General features: G+C 49.4%; 1 protein-coding gene across 1 annotated transcript in view; it reads left to right on the top strand.

Annotated features, from left to right (window-relative positions):
* Positions 1 to 11,038: 11,038 nt before the first annotated feature.
* The window catches only part of CA12 (carbonic anhydrase 12), a 55,931-nt gene continuing 48,282 nt past the window's right edge, over positions 11,039 to 18,687 (top strand). The window contains exons 1-2 of the mRNA XM_059180728.1: positions 11,039 to 11,291; positions 16,506 to 16,526. Coding sequence (XP_059036711.1) covers positions 11,207 to 11,291; positions 16,506 to 16,526 — 106 coding nt within the window. The 5' untranslated portion in view covers positions 11,039 to 11,206. The remainder of the gene's footprint in view (positions 11,292 to 16,505; positions 16,527 to 18,687) is intronic.

The raw sequence follows: 18,687 nt of genomic DNA, 5'->3' as shown, positions 1-18,687 counted from the left end.
AACTTGTCAGAAAGGCAGATCCTCAGTCTCACCCCAGACCTGCTGAATCAGAAACCCCGGCCGGGGTCTAGCAATCTGTGCTTGAACCAGCACTCTAGGGGGTTTTGATGCTCAGGAAAGATTAAGAACGCCGCTGAGTCTTGAATTTGTTTTAGACCAGCGCCAGGGGAGGGGTGCCGAGTTGGTGAAGGTGTAGAAGGAGCAGGGCTGGACATGAGTTGCCGATTGTTGAAGCTGGGTGATGGGTACATAGGGCTTCATTCTAACTATACTCTCTGGGTTTTTTGTTTGTTTGTTTTAAAGATTTACTTATTTATTTGAGAGAGAGAAAATGAGATAGAGAGAGCGTGACCAGGGGGAAGGGTAGAGAGAGAAGCAGACTCCCCACTAAGCAAGGAGCCCGATGCAGGGCTCGATCCAAGGACCCTGGGATCTTGACCTGAGCCAAAGGCAAATGCTTAACTGACTGAGCCACCCAGGCGCCTGTGCCCTCTGTTTGTATACCTATTTGGAAGCTTGCCCTAGGACAAAGTTTTAAAAAATCTGAATTGTTTTTCTGCAGTGACCCCTCCCACCCCACCCCACCTCCAGCTGCTCTCTCCTTGCTCCTCTAGGTCCTTTTTTTCCAGCTTTCTACTGTCTGGAGTATTCCCTCTTGGCTTCAGAAATGGTAGCTCCTCTTACTCTCCCTATTTGCCTTCAGTTTTCCAAATCTTAGAGGCTCCCTCTGCTCTGGTGCTGTCTCCTTTCCTCCCTGCTGATGTTTTTAAATGGCCCGTCTCTTCTCAGTCATTTCTCTCTTACGTGGCTCACTCTGTGTGTTTGCAGAACTGGATTTCTCCGAGGCATGGACCAGGACCACCTATCGTCCAAGACCTTTTCTCTGCACTTGCCACTTGGGATCTTTCTGCTGCTTTTGTTGGCACTATTGACTCTTTCTTGGGTAGTGTGACAAAGAACTACAGGTTCAACATGGCGTCACTGAGGCCAAGTCTTGAAACAGGGACTTAACACCTAACCTAACTGTAGTTTCAACCTCTCCTAGAAAGATAGTCTTCAGTGGTCTGTCAGGGAGATGCAATCTGCCCTGTGGGTCCTCTTCATCCACCCCCAAGGGAAGATAAAGTACTCTGCAGGAGGAAACCCCTGCCCCGGCCCCTGAGGGAAGGTGTTCTTGCCTGGACCAATCCTTTCTTTTGTTAATAACCTCTTTTCCCACTCTTTTCCCCATAAAAACCTTCCATTTGGTACAACTGCTCTGGGGAGCTCCCTTCTATTTGCAAGAAGGGATGCTGCCTGATTCTCTAATTGCTTAATGAAGCCACTTAGATCTTCAAATTTGCTCCAGGGAATTTTTGTTCTTCCACTCTGGTCTATTGCTTCTTTCATTTAAAAAAAAAAAAAAAGAAAGAAAGAAAAAGAAAACATTTGCCTCTTGCAATGTTTTTAAAATTTAATTTGTGTAACACTCAATTTGTAACAGATTTGCTTAAAAAAAAAAGAATTAACCTCAAACAACACAGAAGTGTAACAAGTAAAATTGTCACCTTGTTTCTTGGGACACTGTTTTCAAAATTTTTACTTCCTGCCACCCTAGCTAATGCCTCCTCCAGGTCTGAGTTCCTCCCTCCCCTCTCTCTGCCTTAGGTTCCCCAGGACAGCTCGTCATCTATGGAACTGGAAGACCACAGCCCATTGCTTTTTCAGACTGAAAGATGGAGAAAGTTCAAGGGGGAGGAAGAAGTGAAATAGAGAAGAGAAGAACAAAAGCAAAACCAGTGAGTGGGAGGAGGGTGGTGGGCAGCCTGGAAGTGGGACAAGGAATGAAGTGTCTGTCCTGGATGTCTGACTCTGATGACTCCCCGAACTTTTCCCTTCACTGAGTGTCCTTGGTTCTGAGTCTTGGCTCTTGGGTTCTTCTAGGAGCTCTGAGGCCCAGAAGCTTCTTTAGAGGGCCAGTTGATGAAACACTGAGCACCACGTGAACCTAGAATGAAGATTCATGGTCATGCACTATGGCAGCTCCTGGCTGTGAACTTGGACCCCACCTTACGGGCTCACTTCCTGGCCAGTGCTATGTATACAATCACTTCCCCTTGTCCCCAAAGCCATCAAGCCACTGACTTACAATCTACCCACTGTCATATTTTTCTGAATCCCTCAAATTGTAACTTTGTTGCTCTTCCAGGAATTTCTTGACCCTCTTGAGGAAGTCCGTCAAGAAACTTGACTCCCTGTTTTAAATTGCTCATCTTCCCAGGTTTCATGACTTCCTGAAACTTGTCTTAAGATGTCAGTGTATGGGGGGGGGTGTGCCTGGGTGGCTCAGTGGGTTAAGCCGCTGCTCAGTGGGTTAAGTCCTGCATCAGGCTCTCTGCTCAGCAGGGGAGGGAGACTGCTTCCCTCTCTCTCTCTGCCAGCCTTTCTACCTACCTGTGATCTCTCTCTGTCAAATAAATAAATAAAATCTTAAAAAAAAAAAAAAAGGATGTCAGTGTAGGGACATCTGGGTGGCTTGGTCAGTTGAGCGTCCGTCTGACTCTTGGTTTCAGCTCAGGTCCTGACCTCAGGGTCATGAGACTGAGTCCCACGTTGGGCTCCATGATCAGTACAGAGTCTGCTTAAGGCTCTCTCCCTCTCTCTACCCCTCCCTCCTGCTTGCTCTCTTTCTATCTGTCTTTTAAAAAAACAAATAAATCTTTAAAAAAAGATGTTGTTGATGTAAAAATTATTAAGATCATGTAGAAATGTAGAAAGGTGCTGTGATCCAATGCTAGTTTTTTAATTAAAAAGTTGTATATACAACTTAGCATATTTAATTGATGGTAACTGGATAAATATTTTTGTTGTCATGGACAAGAACAAGAATGGAGTGTGCAGCTAGGATGGATTAGTGGACAATTCTTTTTCCTTTTATGAATTACCTCTAAGCAATTGTTTTAAAGATTTTATTTATTTGAGAGAAAGTGAGAGCTAGAGAGAGAGAGAGCGCACACAGAAGGAGAGGGAGAGAGATAAGCAGCCTCCCTACTGAGTGGGGAGCCCAATGCGGGACTTGATCCTAGGGCCTGGGATCATGACCTGATCATGATGGGATCATGACAACTGAGCCACCCAGAACAAATAATTTTGTTCATAAAAATCATTTGGCCAATATGTTTCCCTGTTCTAGCTCGATGTTGAGAGTTCTGTTTCCTGTCCTGGCGGGGACTGCTTTGTCCAGCACCAGACTCTTGACTCTTCAGAGAATCACCATGTTGCCCATCCCCCAGGTGGAAGACCACAGGTATGTGTGTGTGTGTGTGTGTGTGTGTGTGTGTGTGTGTGTATGCATTTATTTTACTCATGATCTCTTAATTTATTTCTTTCCCTTGAACTGTGTTAACATGGCTTTTCTCTCAGAGGTATAAAGACCTCTGAGATCTTTCTTATCACAGATCAGATGCCTTTGCTAAAGACAAACACCTTTACAGATGCAAGCATCAATATACTTTGTAATTATGGCGTATGGAATCCTCCCTAAATGTCTCAAAAGAATTTTACAAATTCTCACTGGAATTAATTGGCATAGTCTCTGTTATAAAATGGACTGACTGAGGTATCTGAAGTATTTCTCTTTCCTGAGCCCCACCTCCAAGGGAAACAGAATTTGAAGGGAGAGAACCCCCAAGTTTCTGGGTTCTAGTTTTCTAATTCTCTGAACATCCTTTAAGGACTCTGTCTCTTGCCATCATTTCTACCCACCACGAAACCCTGTTGAGTCGAGAAAACACAGCTGTGTCTATCAAAAATAACTTTTGCAAGGGTGCCTTATGGGCACAGTCAGTTAAGTGTCTGACGCTTGGTTTCGGCTCAGGTCATGATCTCGGGGGTCAGGAGATCGAGCCCTGAGTCGGGCTTCATGCTCAGTGGGGAGTCTGCGTGTCCCTCTCTCTCCCCCTCTGCCCCTCCCTCTGCTCTCTGTCTCTCTTTCTCAAATAAATAAAATATTTGGAAAAAAACGAACATTTGCATGTCATTGTTAAAAAACTGAAATGCAGATGTACAGAATTTAGTTATAATTTATTCCACTGCAAAGTGAGCCTCAAACTCTTGTTTCTGTTTTCCCTAGTTCACCCTTTTATTACAAGAGGGTATAACTCAGGAACGGATGGAAGAACGGCACAGGGTGAGGTCTGTGGAAGGGGTGCCGTGCCTCTCCAGGGCCCGCTGTTCCCCACATCTCCACGTGCTCACCAACCCAGAAGCTCTCCAAACCCCGTCTTTTTGGTTTTTTTTAATGGAGGCTTCGTTACATGGGCCTGACTGATGAAATCATTGGCAACTGGTGACTGATTCAACCTCCAGCCCCTCTCCTCTCCCCTGAGCCCCACACTCTTAATTTCAAGGATGGGGGATGGGGAAGGCATAAAGGAGTGAGCTCCTTAGGTAAGACTTCTTTACTCTGTGAGCTCACCATGCAGCCTCTCCTCAGGGGAGTCTCTCTAGTTCACTGGCCGTGCTGTTCTGGGTGAGAGAACTCTGATGCCTTGGCTGCCTGTCCACTCTCCTGGTCACTGGGTACACCTGAGCCCTTTCTTGGGGCTTGAGAGGCAGCTGGATCCTTGCCACGGCTGGGCTCTGGCCAGATAAGCAACTCAACTTGAAAGGCTTGGAAGGAAGCTCCCTGGCCTCCGCCCGTCCATGCCTTGAAACCAGCAATGTTAACCGCACCAGGGTCCCAGCCCACTCAGCTCTCTGTCAGGCACTGGGGCCGAAGGAAGGTGGGGGTGGCTTGCCAGTTTTCTTTGAAAGGAAAGGAAATGAGGGATCAGGTTGTTGATTCCTGCGATTGTACCCAACAAGAGTATCTAAGCAAGGGGAAATTACCAGCTTATTATAATAGCATGCACTATCTCTGAGCTCAGGAATACCTCCCAGCTCCAAGATCCTAGTGCTCAGGCATTTCTTGTGATAAAGTAATTCAGAGTCTACTTGATTAAAAAGCATTATTGCCTCATTAGGAAGACTGGTTTGTTAAGGGTAAAAGTGATACTCTTTGAGAGGCCAATGTGTAGAATTCGGAGAAAAGGGATGTCTGGAAATCATCATTCATTCTTCTCTTAGGGTTCATGGAAGTTGGTGTGGTTGCCCAAATGAGGGAAGTTGATGGGGTTGCCTAACCTAGGAACTATGGGTAAGACAGTCTCCCTTCAGCCATTCAAGGCCTTTCTTTCTTTCTTTCTTTTTTTTAAGATTTTATTTATTTATTTGACAGAGAGAGATCACAAGTAGGCAGAGAGGCAGGCAGAGAGAGAGAAGGGGGAAGCAGGCTCCCTGCCGAGCAGAGAGCCCAATGTGGGACTCGATCCCAGGACCCTGAGATTGTGTCCTGAGCCGAAGGCAGAAGCTTTAACCCACTGAGCCACCCAGGCACCCCATCGAGGCCTTTCTATACCAGAGAACTACCATTAATATCACACTCCTTATGTGCCACTGGGCTAAGGTCTTTACAGGCCTAGCTTTTCATATTTATTTCTCCCTATTGCTCTTTGGGCAGTATACTTAGCCTAAGGCCCTCACCTCTTTAAAAAGGAAAATAGGAAATTGAAGCTCAGAGAGGTGAAGTGACTTGCCCAATTTCCCAGGAGTAGTGAGTGGTGGGGCTGATTTTCAAAACCCAGGTTCATGTGACGCCAAACGCTTTCCCCCTTGTCCCTGGTCCTTCCTAACTTCAGGCGGAAGTTGTCAGAATTGCTATGAGGGGGACTCACTGGAGGTTGGCACCGTGTGCTCTCTGGGATGTGCTCTGTGTCTGCTGGTTTGAAAGACAGCAGTGAGGGAGGACAGGGCTTCCCACTGAGAACAAGACCAGGATCTGGACCAAACCCCCGAGGTTAGAGAAGAGTGGGTCCAACCAGCAGCAGTGAAAAGAGATGTGAGAAAACTTACGCTATTGTAGTCTCATTATATCGCTTAAAGGGTCTCTTGTCAGCCGACAATGGTCTTCAGTTGACCTGGAAAAAGAAAACATATTGCACTGCTGTTTATTTTCACTCAAAATGCTAAGTTAACTGAGTCTCTGGGCAGAGAATTTTTTTTTTTTTGGCAGAAAATTTTAAATTATAGTCACTTTTTTTTTTTTATTAATCACGAAGAGGGCTTTATAAAAATCCTGATGGTGAGCCACAATTCCCCACTCAGGGGAAGCAATCGTGACAGGAGTCAGTGGACAAGTGGTTGGAACAGAGTCACAAGCTGCCATGGTAACTGGAGGCAGGGGCAGAATGAGAACTTACAGTCTCTTGTTGGAATCTGGTTTTTTGTTTCCTTCGATTGGTAAACCAAGGCTGAGATCAAAACCACCTTTGTTTCGAGCCCCCTCTCTCTCAGCAATATCTTGTATGTGTCAGGTCCTTTTATTTGGTTTTCCAAAGCACTTCCACATCTCCGGTCTCGCCGCACACTCACAACCCAGTGTGGGGTCGGACATTCTTATTTCAACTTAGAGATCCGAAAGCCGAGGCCGACGCTAACCAGGAGGTTTGCTATGGGCCTAGAGATCGCTCCTGGCAGCGTCACAAGTTCAGCATTCTCTCCTGCAGGTCACTCTGCCCGGCAGCTGATCCTGCCTGAAACCGAGCAGGGCACCCAGGGTTCACACAGAGGTGATGACTCCAGGCCACGGCTGCACAAGTGCAGGAGTAGATATGAATAAAGCTATAAAAGTGACTGCATTTTCAGACCTAGACATTTGCACTAGGATCAACGGAGCCATGCGAGACCTGTCACTACCTAGTCAAAGGAAATCCCTTGGCTTTTTCCATCTTTCTTCTTTTCCCTTCCCCTCTACTTCCCTTTCCTCCCTCCCCGCTCCCCCTGCTTTCCTCCATCCCCCTTTCCTTGGTCAAAGCAGAGTTCACTGACAAAACCAGGAACAATGCAGTCAGGCTCATGTTCTCACTGACTGGAGAACTGTGCAGAATCAGAGCTCTGTGGTCTCGGGCTCCTTGTCCCACACTTTGGCAGGTGTGCTCTGCATTGATCAGGGGGCAGAGGCTTTCAGTCACCCCATGGGGACTGGGAAGGAGGACACAGCCATGTCCCATGCTGAGCATGATTTCATAGAACTGGTGCACTGTGTCCCTCATCATCAAATAAATGATCTGAGCAACCTCATCTCAGCAGGTTCCAGAAGCAGAACAGCCCCATCTAAGGTATCTGCTAGGAGAGCTGTGAGAAGAGCTTTCCTGGGCAGCGGAGAGAGAATCATCTGGTTGAGGACTCAGTCAGTCTCTGCCACTCGAAAGCCTCACTCAAGGAAGGGACTGAACTTCTCCAAGCCTCAGATACCTGATCTATAAAACGGCAAACCTAACAGCCTCCCCACAGGTTGTTGGAAGAATGAAGTCCCAAGCACAGTGTCAAGCAAACAGCAGGTACTCAATGAATGTTAGTTCTCTTCATACCAGTTCTTTCTTTTTTTTTTTTTTTTTTTTTTTAAGAAGGGATTCTTTTTTTTTTTTTAATTTTTAATTTTTTATTTTTTTTAAGATTTTTTTTTATTTATTTATCAGACAGAGAGCAAGCACAGGCAGACAGAATGGCAGGCAGAGGCAGAGGGAGAAGCAGGCTCCCTGCTGAGCAAGGAGCCCGATGCGGGACTCGATCCCAGGACGCTGGGATCATGACCTGAGCCGAAGGCAGACGCTTAACCAACTGAGCCACCCAGGTGTCCCCATACCAGTTCTTTCTTTAGGATTCCCAAATGAGTGACCCCATTTGAAGGGTTAATTCTTACCCTGAGAAATCACAGTCTCTCTACGGACTTTGTTATATCTGAAGGCCAAGGCTAGCTTGAGTGTGGGCAAGTGGGGCCAGCTTTGAGAAAGAGGAGCCCGGTATTAACTGTGCATTTCAAAGGTTTTATGAAGTCACAGAATCGAATTCTTACATTGGTGATGTCTCCCCTCACTGAACCGGGGCAGAGGGGATCCCTTCTGGCTATAAATCAACCTTGTATCACACTTATTCTGATCATAATTATATAATTGTTCATGAGACCGTTTTACATCTACACACTCTCCAAGAGCAAGGATGAAGCCTAGCACAGTGCCTGGCACACCCTGGGTGAATAATGAACAGAAAAGTTCCCACTTGCCTTATCTCCTTCCAGCCAGATCTCAGTTCTGTTAGTGACCCAAGAGCTGGGATGACAATCTGCACTTTAGAGATGAGGAAACTGAAGTTTCGAGAGGTGGCCATTCAGTAAGTAGTGGTGGGACAGGCCCTTCGGCCCAGACCTCGAGACAACACATCTTGGGCTCCTTTCCTCTGCACTCCTCAGCCCTTTGAGTCGTCAGCCTTGCCCTCTTGTTGATTCCAGTGGTGACACTGTATAGGAGTTCCTCTCCTTGGAGCCTTCTGTCTGGGCATGTCATTTGGTGGCCAGCTGCCACAGTTTGAGTGCTGAAGATCTCCTTTCCACCTTAGCCCATTGAACAATGGCTTAGTTATTGGTTGACGAGCGCCCCATCTGATGATGGCAAAGCGAGCCCAGACGTGTCTGGCTACACGGGCCTCAGGGAGCAGAGCCCCTGGCAGGAAAGATTCCCAGAGCTGGGAACTTAAGTCGGTTAGGTTTGTGCTGTTTGTTAGGGGCAGGGGTGAGGGGGGTGCTTGACATTCAGCTTCAGTACTTTAGAAGATTGGCCATTCCATCCATTCCTGTTTGCTCTTCTACCCTTCTGATCCCCTGCAAAAACAAAAACAAACAAACAAACAAACAAAAAACCAAAGCACTTAGGGCAATTGAGTCTCAGCTTATATCCTCAATTCTTTTTTTTCCCTCAATTCTCTTTTAATTGCTATTCATTCTTTACTAATTAACCACATCTCTGATTCAGACAAGTAGTAAACATCCAACCCTCTCCTTTTTCCCCAACAAACCCAGTTCACAATCTTGCCTTACTGTTCTATTACATCCATCTCCCCCCTTTTATCTAATCTCCCCCATCTCTGGGGATTCTTTTTTTTTTTTTTTTTAAGATTTTATTTATTTATTTGACAGACAGCAATCACAAGTAGGCAGAGAGGCAGGCAGAGAGAGAGGAGGAAGCAGGCTCCCTGCTGAGCAGAGAGCCCGATGCGGGACTCAATCCCAGGACCCTGAGATCATGACCTGAGCCGAAGGCAGAGGCTTTAACCCACTGAGCCACCCAGGCGCCCCTCTCTGTGGATTCTTGAAGAACACTTGGGGATGCATGTTCCAGGACAAACTGAACTTATGTTTACCAGACATAATGGGAAAACACGTGAACTGAGAGTAACCAAATGTGTGTACGTGGCCCAGTTTCCCTGTGTCTTGTCGTGAGCTGGGGATGAATGATTTCATCTGCTTGGGTTTAGTCAGTGCATCTCCAAAGCCGCAGGGGCTCTTCTCTATCTCTTGTGTCCTTCAAGTAAATTTCCTTAAGCCCTTGATGACAAATCAGAGGCAGGAATGTCTTAAGAGCCACAAGTGAACAGCTCTCTCACTGCTCTGGAGCTCATTCAAGGTTCTTTATCAAGAGTTGCAGGCAGAAAAGGTCATCCTTAAGCCTGCTGTGGTCTGGAAGTGCTGGTAACAAGATTGTCTTTGTAACTACTTCCTTAAAAAGACTTCGGAGCTCTTTATGAACACAAACAATCGCTGAGCTGATAGGGACAGAACAGTAGCACCCCTTCTAATGCGGATGGCATGTGCTTCCCGGTGACTCTCTCACGGAAGCTGCTCTATCCCTCCAAAACCTGCTTGGACAAGTGGTTTCCCTGGGCGCTGAGGCCGGCTTGAGAGTCCACGTAGGCTGAGAGTCAGCACAGACGGGAGAGAGCTGAGGCTGGTCAGGCTGCGGTGGCCAAGAGAATAGGGCAGGATGGGCCAAGTGGCAAAATCAGGGGTGATGTACCAGGGCTGGGTGAGTACCCTTCCTCAGACCATGTGGTTGAGCAAGTCTATAGGCATGTCTATAGGTCAAGCAAGTCAAGCATGTCTATAGGCAGCAAGGAGCCAAGAGAAGAGGCAAGGTCGCAGACCAGGAAGGAAACCGGAGCCCAGCATGGGGAGCAGAGCAGAAACTGGGAGGCCCAGGGAAGCCAGAAGCACAAGTGACAAGGATAATGGGAACAGTAAGTGGCAGTAACAGGTTTATCACTAGGTTAATAAAACCTCTGACTTAACAAGTGAACATGGACTGACTACAAAGGGGGATCAGAGCCACATGTGTCTGACTCCATGTATGCTCCGTATACTTAATACACAAATGTGTGAAAACCGGGCAGAAATGAGCAACAGGTGATGATAATATGCACTGGAAGCCGAACCCAGACCCCAATGCAAAACGCCTAGCACAGTGCCTGACATATCCTAGGTACTCAATAAACAGGTCTTTTTCTTCCACTGCTAACCCGCAGAAGGGCTCCCCCTCCCCCAGCTTCCTAGAGAACGGACCGATATTGTGAAGCCACTTATGTGTTACTAGGGTCAGTCTAATTGCTTCGGAAAGCTGTTCACCGCGCACCCGCGCTGTGCTATTTACCTATTCTAAATGAATTTCTTTGTGTCCAAAGGAAAATGCAAGACCTTATCAGGCTGCACTGTACCATCTGCAGAGTTTGAGCTGGAACGCACCCTCTCTGCTCTCCTATCCAGTCCCTAACTTGGGCCTGGCACACGACTGGGGTGGGGAATCTGAAGGAGGTTCTTTTCCACGTGGCATTATACTTAGGGGGCTTGTCAGTAAGGGCTGCGACAGACCAAGGCAGCGACCCCGGGAGCCAGGACGCACCCTTCCTGGGGTGGGGCGGGCAGGATAGGCGGCTCCCCCAGCCCTGCCCGCCGCTCCCACGGAGAGACCCGGGTTCCCAGGTGAGCGCGGTCCCGCGGAGCGCGGCTGAAGTCAGGCTACAAACTCACCTCGCAACCGGGGCTCGGGACCTGCTGCGGGCAGGGCGTTCTCCACCCACCCCTCCCGCCCCCCGCACACGGTGACATCATGTGTTTAGGGCTGAGTAGCTCTATAAAAGCGGCCCGCGCGGCGCCTGGCGCCCACAGAGCAGACGCGCTCGCACTGCGGGGCTGCGCATAAGGTCCCCAGCGCGGGAACAGACGCAGCGGGAACCCCGGCTGCGCGCTGGCCCTGACCCCGGCCCGGCCCCTGCCCTGCCCTGCCCTGCCCCGCCACGCGCGATGTCCCGCAGCCTGCACGCCGCCGCCGCCGTCCTCCTGCTCCTCTGCTTACTGGAACAGCCGGCAGCCCCGGCCCCGCTCCACGGTAAAGTGTCCGCCTCCTCCTCCCTCGGTCCCGAGCGCGCAGCCATACCTGGCTGGAGGACTGCCTGCGGGGCTCACTAATGCAAACGCAGAATCATTTCGGGGAAGCGTACTCTCCAGGGGCGTATTTTTGGACAAATTGGAAAAGGCGTTTTTGGAAAATTCGTTTTCCTTAGGCGGGCACGACCTGTTGCAGTGGGCGGAAGCACGTTGTCTTGGGATGAAAGCATGCTCGTGCATTCTTGGAGCTCTCCCCAGGTCTGGAGGGGTGGTGGGGAGCTTGCTAAAGAGGAAGAGAAAGGGAACCAAGATTTAAAATGTGCCCCATCCACGATCCATGTGCAGGTGGTCGAGTAGTGAATGTGGCGTCGGAGCTGCCTGATTAGCCCCAAGGCTTTGCCGGGCCCCAGCTGCAGCACCTTCCCACAGTGGTAGATGCTTTTCTTTACCATTTTTACCTCCAAGTCAAGGGGATGATGCATCCCATTCTTAATCATTGTTTTTCTCCAGAAGGGCTCTACTATCTTGACCGTGAGTGTGTGTGCACTCAGAAGAGCATACACACCTCACTTCTGAGTGTAATTAGGGCTCTTAACCCTGACAGTCTGGAGGCTGAGGGTGCCCAACGGGATGGCAGGAGGAGGTGTGGGGACCTGAACCGGAGGCTCCGGTCATGGCAGTGAGTTTGGGTGCATGGCCAAGGTCAAGGTTAGTTAATTCCTGTGAGTTTGGGTGCGTGGCCAAGGTCAGGGTTAGTTAATCCTTAGGAGCAATAAGAGGATGCCAAGCTTTTGCCTGCCTCTCCAACTGCTGGGGGAGCACTTTTCTGGGAGTAGGTAGTGACTTTTGTGGAAACTTCCCGGGTAACTAATGGTAGCTCCTGCCCTTGATGGAGTTTCTTTCAAGTTGTGAGGACATTTGTAGGTTCTACCATTCCTGAGTGGAGGTCCTGGGCTGAGGTTAGGCTGAAACATTTGGGACGGCTGAAAGTGACTGTGATGGCTGGAAATGGATCTGCCCTTGCCGGACACGTGGTGTGGGAAATTGATCCTGCTCTGTAGCATGAAAACTCAGAGCCTCTTTCTCTGCTGGAGGTCACTGTGTCAAGGAGGCTGGGTGGGAGGGAGGCGGGGGAGCTGGCCTGTCGCAGTGTTGGCATTACTCTTAATTCAACTTAAATCCACTGGCTGGCAAGATTTGGTTGATATTATTTCCCTTGTCTGGTCTGGGAGAAAGAGAGGGTTGGGGGACACCTGAGTGGCTCAGTTTGTTAAGCACCAGACTCTTGATCTTAGCTCAGGTCTTGATTTCAGGATCATGAGTTCAAACCTTATGCTCGGCTCCATGCTGGGCTCCATGCTGGGCTCCATGCTGGGCTCCATGCTGGGCTCCATGCTGGGCATGGAGCCTATTTAAAAAAAAAAAAAAAATTTTTTTTTGGTGGGAGAAAGTGGTTATATGAAAGTGGAAATTAATTTTTAAAACTGTAGACTTTGACATATATTCCTCTTTTGAGAAAGCTGCACAGGGAGCTGAAGTTCTGCTGGAAATCTCTCCTGGAGTTCCAAGGTGCTCAGAGACAGGCGAGAAACAGCCGTTCATTGGCTCTTTCCAGAAGGCCTGTTACTGCCTTCACTCTGGGGCAGCTCCTCCCCCCTTCCCTCTCTTCCCCTGCCTTGTCATTCCCTCCCTCTCCTCCCTCTCTCCCTAGCCCCTGCCCTTGCTCCTGCCCTTTCTCATTCCCGCCCCTCCTTTGCCTTCCCACTCTCCCCATTCTCCAAGTTGGGATGGGGGACCTTGCAGGCAAAAAGCCACTTTCACCCCACACTGAGTAGCCAGCCTGCCTACCCCCAGGTTCTAAGAATACCGTTTTTATTCTGTTATTCCTCCTGGAGTTTTCTTGGCTGCTTAACTGCCTCAGGGGACAAGGTCAAAGCAAAGGTCACCGAGATGTAGCGTGTCAGTATTAACCCAAGGTGGGGAGTGGAGGGGGTTAAGCTAGGTAATGAGGCCAAAGTGTAGTCTGCCCTCCCCGAGCATTTAAACTCCCAACATTTGGCACCGGGGAATGTGTGAAAAAAATGACTGGAGTGGGGAGGAGGGAGCAAAAGAAGGTGAGGTCACTTGTCTTCTGGAGAAAACCCTGGAATGCTTAGTTGCTGTGGGAAACATTTCAGTGATTTCTGTGGAGCCTGCTCTGCCTCAACCTGGTTGGAGAGCTGGGCAGTTTCTGGCTGCCCCCGTGACGGTTCCTCAGAGAAGGTTCTAGCATCCAGAGCAGGAAGCAGGCAGGGCCCTGAACCCCTGGCCTGGATCCTTGTCTGTCCCACTTCCTAGGTGAGCACTCAGACCTTCTCCCTGCCCGGTACAGAGTAGGCCTGCAGGTTCTAACAGGCATCATGCTTGGCCTCCCAGGTCTCCCACACAGAAGAGACAAAATGTCCCTCCTGGCAAAGCCTGTTCCCTCAGGAAGCCTCCAAGGTGTAGCTGCAGGGGCCTTGGCCTGGCCTGCCTCCTGCATGTGGTCAGGACTCCTGCCCTAAACAGGAGGCGGGAACTGTGAGGTGCTATTTCCAAATAAAACAAACACGTGTGCATATGCATATCCCTTAGGGAGTCTTCCTCCGGTCAGTTCTGAGCTGAAGAGAGACCAGGCTGGGTCCTGACCTTCATCTGATGGACCCCCCCTCCCCCCGCCTTCCTTGGACAGAGCTGCTTCTCTCCAGCCTCCCGCTCCCGAGTCCTTCCAGACACTGTCATTTATACCCAAAGCACCAAGGCCTGAGGACCAGGTGGGCTTGCTCAGAGAGAGGAAGGCAGGAAAGTTTACACCGGATGCTGCAACTTTTAAAGAATGCGTCCCCGGTCCTGTGTCACCACTGGAGGTCTCAGTCCCCGATGTCCACTCTGTGGCCTGGTCCCCGAGCTTCCTGCAGTATCACCTGGATGCCACACCTGAGGATGAGCCAAGACTGACAGGGGAGACGGCGTAGCAAGCTTTGGTAGGGAGAGCTTGGAAGAGGTGGAATAGTAAAGGCGATGATTTAATTCGGGGGCAGGTGCCGTTAAACTCCTGGCCCAGGCCGGACGGCTGGGAGGCAGCAGTCATGTTTTTGGTGGCCGTGAGGACGGACTCCCGGATTACTTGTGAATGTTTGTGTGCTGAGCTTCCAAGTGCTCTGCCCAGCTAAGTGGCAATGGCCTGGATTCTTCTAGCTCTGAATTCCAGAACTAGTTCTGAAATCCAGAACATTTTCAGACAAAAATGCCTGGAGAGATTCAGAAAAGAGGTTGGAGCTTGGTTCCAAGGCAATGCCTTCCTTGTTCCTTTTCAGGGTCGTTTCAGCCAACGGGCTGGCAGTTCATTCCCTGGGGGGTTTGGTTCTGCCTGTCTTCATCTAATTGCTAATTCCGGTTAATCTTGGGACTCTTAACTCTCCTGGGGTGCATAGCAGGTTTTAGGGGGTTCTATGGACCTCTTGAAATTAATCATACATGAAATTTTGTGTGTCCAAGCCTGTGGGCATTTTTGTGAGGAAGAGGTCTGGAAGTACTCACCAGATATTCAAAGGTGTTTGAACACCAGCCTCCTCACTCCTTGCACTACCCGAAAGATGGAGAAGGAGACTCAGAGAGTTCCCGAGTTTACTGGAGGGCCTGGCAAATGTGCAGAGACACTTCTTAGCAGACACTGGTCTTCCACTGCATGGCAGGGGACTTTCATTTGCTTATGGATAAAGCAAGGTGATGGCTGCAGGTGGCCCCTTGGGGACCTCGCTGCTTCTCTTCTGGGGAGGAGGTCAGTAATACCTCAACCTACACAAATCAGGGAAGAACCATACAGGCCTGTTTTATTGGGATCTGGAGATACTGTCCAAATTGAAAAAGGCTTCAAGGTGCCCTAGGGACCAGGAAACTAGCGAGGGGTTCCAGGGGACTGCTTTATTAAAAAGCCTTGTAGAACCATCTGATGCTTTAAACCATGTCCAAGTGTAACTGGCTATTACCATTTTCAAAATTACCATTTTGAAAATTAAAAACAAAATTAATTAAAAGCACGGAGGCAAAGAAAGGAACCAGAACTACAGAAAACCATGAGATTAAACTAGCTTTGCGAAAGCAGCAAAATCCTCTTTTCGCTTTTAAAAATCACCATAGACTCGAATAGGAAATGCTCAGTTGTGGTTAAGGTTGAAGGTTGCTGGTCAGTTAGGTTTTACTGCAAATCAGTTCCCAGGAGAGAAAGGGGGAGGTGAGAACCTTCCACTTCTGACTGTACCCTGTGGTCCAGGCATCGTGGTGCCATGAGAAGCCAGGAGAGGCATTCGGAATTTGAAGAGTCCCTCTCGCTGGGTGTGTCCTCTGAGACACCCTGAGTCTCAGGGTCTCTGTGAGGTGAAGAGGGAGGTTTCAGGCAGGGTACCAAGCATGCAACCTGCAACATTTTTTTTTTCCTAAGTATGTTTGGATGTAGGAACGGGGGACTTGTGTGCGTGAAGGGTGTGCAGTGGGAGGTGGTAGGTGACTTCCGTGATATTCCTGGCAGAGCCTCTCCTACGCATTCTCTCCACCCCTGGAATTCTAACTCGGGGGAGGGTGGCAGCTTCCTCAAAGAAAAACTTTTCCTTTGGAGGAAAGTTTTCTCCTCTTTACAGACTGATGTGAATGGCTCTCCAGGGTGTGTTTGTTTGGTGGGAGAAAGCAAGAGGCTTAACAGTGTTTCCAGTATGCTGACATCTGTGTGCAGAAATGGGCAGAAAAAATGTGATTACGTACGTGTGAGTAGTCACACTGTGAAAATGCTCCCAGCAGCTCATAAAACTGGCTCTCTCTTCTGGAAGCAGGGAGATTGAGTGGGAGGAAGAGCTTTTACTGTGTACCCTTTGGGAGTTTTTGGGTTTTGCAACTTGTGAATTTTTTTTTTTAAACACATATTCAGAAGATAAAATTTGGCTTCTCTAGGATCTGAAAGGCTTCTAATCAAGAAGCCCCCTCCTTCACTCGCGAGTCCCGGCTCCCAGTCACTGCCCCGTGCCCCCCTCTGGTGTGCAGCGGCTCTGGGAAGCGGCTGATCTGATGCAGACTCTGACAAAGTCTGCCATCTGGGCATCCGCCTCCTTTCCAGCCGCACCCATTTCAAAATCCAATCTATAGCATTTTCTCTCGCTGGCTCAAGCTCTGTGGTACTTACTTTATTTTGTTTTGTTCTTTGCAGGATCCAAGTGGAGCTATTTTGGTAAGTAGAGATCTTAAATACTTTTTTTTTTTTTTTAAAGATTGATTTAGAGAGCCCGAGCGGGGCGGGGGAGGGGCAGAGAGAAAGAGAATCTCAAGCAGACTCTGCATAGAGCACGTGCCTGACATGGGGTTCGATCTCATGACCCTGAGATCATGACCTGAGTCGAAATCGAGAGTCGCACCCTTCACCAACTGCGCCAGCCAGGCGTCCCCTTAGATACTTTTTGGAGGAGACCGTTGTATTTAATGAAAAAGCCCAAAATGCTGTGATCTGCGGAGGTTATCGCGGAGGTCGAGAATAGTGACTCTGATATCATGAAGAGAATAAGAAGGCTTCTCTAAAGAACTGTTTGCACAGGCTGTGTGTGGTTCTTTCTCCAAGCACAGGAGCCTGCCCTGTGCATTCAAACTGTGAATCCTAGCGTTCGGCTTTCCAGAGTCCTGCAAGGATTTCTACCAAACCTCCCAGGTGACTGTGCCTAGGTTACTCCAGATTGCAGGGGCGTTGGGTGGGACAGAGACCTTCTCCTCCATAGGACATTTATTCTACAATAAACAAAGAATAAAGGGCTCTTTTCTGGAAGTTTGGCTCAGGCCCCAGAATTTCAGCTGTCCGCGTGTCTAGAATTAAGGTCTTGCTGCCATGTTCGTCAGTACGTGGAGTTCCGAGGTGGTGCGGGCCCATCCTTACTGGGACATCACGTATGCAGTGGGGTTTGGGGGGATTGGGTCAAGAACGACATTTGACATCTCGGGCAGACCAGCAAAATAAGCAGATTGCAATCAGTTCAGCTGGTGTGTGGAATGAACTGGGAACCTGGTCATCAACTGGTGTGGGAAGGGGAGGTGGTGCCCCAGGTGCACGGACAAGTGCAAGGACATTCATGTCTTGTGAGGGGCAGTCAGGAGCACTGGGCAAGATAGACTGTTCCAGAAAGAGGAGGCTGGAACTGGCCTCCTTGACACAGGAGGAGGGATGACCAGCAGAGGAGTTGATCCCAGCAGAAGCAGAATCCACAGAAAGGTCTGACTTAGATTTTCAAAAGCTAGGCTTTGGCTGTTTATTAGCCCGGGAGGCACAGAAAATTCACTGCGCTAATTCACCAACCACCTACAGGCCAAGGTCTCCTCGGCTCCGGTGTTGCATGGCTCCATCATTACTAATATCCCTTACGTACTTACTTGTGCAAGAAATGCTGCTACGTGGGTGGGTGATGAGAAGGGCTGTGCTCTGTAGTGGAAGAACTTGCAGCTCCCGGTTCAAAGCTGAAAATGGCAGGTAGGGTATAAAGGTTCAGTGCTCTGCTGGTTCCGAGGAAAGAGAGTGCTCGGGCTGGATGGCCAAGGAGGGCTTCCTGGAGGGGGAGGGCTTTCCTCTGGACCTTGGAGGATGGAGAGGGTTCAGTGGGGGTAGGAAGGAAGTGCTGATGGCCAAGATGATGATGGATCCCATGAGCTGAGGCAAGAAACAAGATGGTATTTGGAGGATGTGGGGCAACATCCACAGAAAATGTTCTAGGGAAGCGATTAACTCTAAGGTCAGAAAGAGACGTTGGGTTGAACAGGAGAAGACATGGGCAGGGGCAGGCTGGACCCTTCCCATTTTGTCCCAGAGATGAAGGGGCAGCGCAGGGAGTCATCTGTGTTTTAGGGAGAGTCATGTGGCAGAGAGGAATGGAGTGGGAAGGATGGGGGACAGGAAGAGCTCTGGCCTTTGCAGTTCCTATTTGATGTCTTCCCATCCAGCTTGGGGATGGCAGGCAGACGGAAGGAGAGGCAGGACAAATACTTGACTCAGGAAGACTCAGCAGAGTCTGGACCATGTTGGGGGGTGACAGGAGCAGCGCAGAAGCATTGCTTTCTGACCGCTCACTCTGGCCGGCCCTCCCTCCCACATCCCCTGCACCACTGGAGCCGTGCTGAGGAAGCAGAGGGCAGAGTCTAATGGTGTGGGACATGCATAGGCTGAGTGCAGAGAAAATCTGGCTTTTGTTGAGTGCACTGAATGCACATGATGTGGGGTCAGCCCTCGGGGGGGCTGGGTGAAGGAGGACAGATGCAGGGAGGCCAGGGAGGCGGAGGCAGACAGGTCCAGGCTGGCAGCTGGCACCAGTGCTCAGAGTCATACAGGGAAACAGAGGGCCTGGCATAGGTGTTGG

This window comes from Mustela lutreola, chromosome 7, assembly GCF_030435805.1.
Source record: "Mustela lutreola isolate mMusLut2 chromosome 7, mMusLut2.pri, whole genome shotgun sequence".
Lineage (NCBI taxonomy): Eukaryota > Metazoa > Chordata > Mammalia > Carnivora > Mustelidae > Mustela > Mustela lutreola.
Note: the sequence above shows the minus strand (reverse complement) of the source record. Positions and strands in the feature narration are given on the sequence as shown.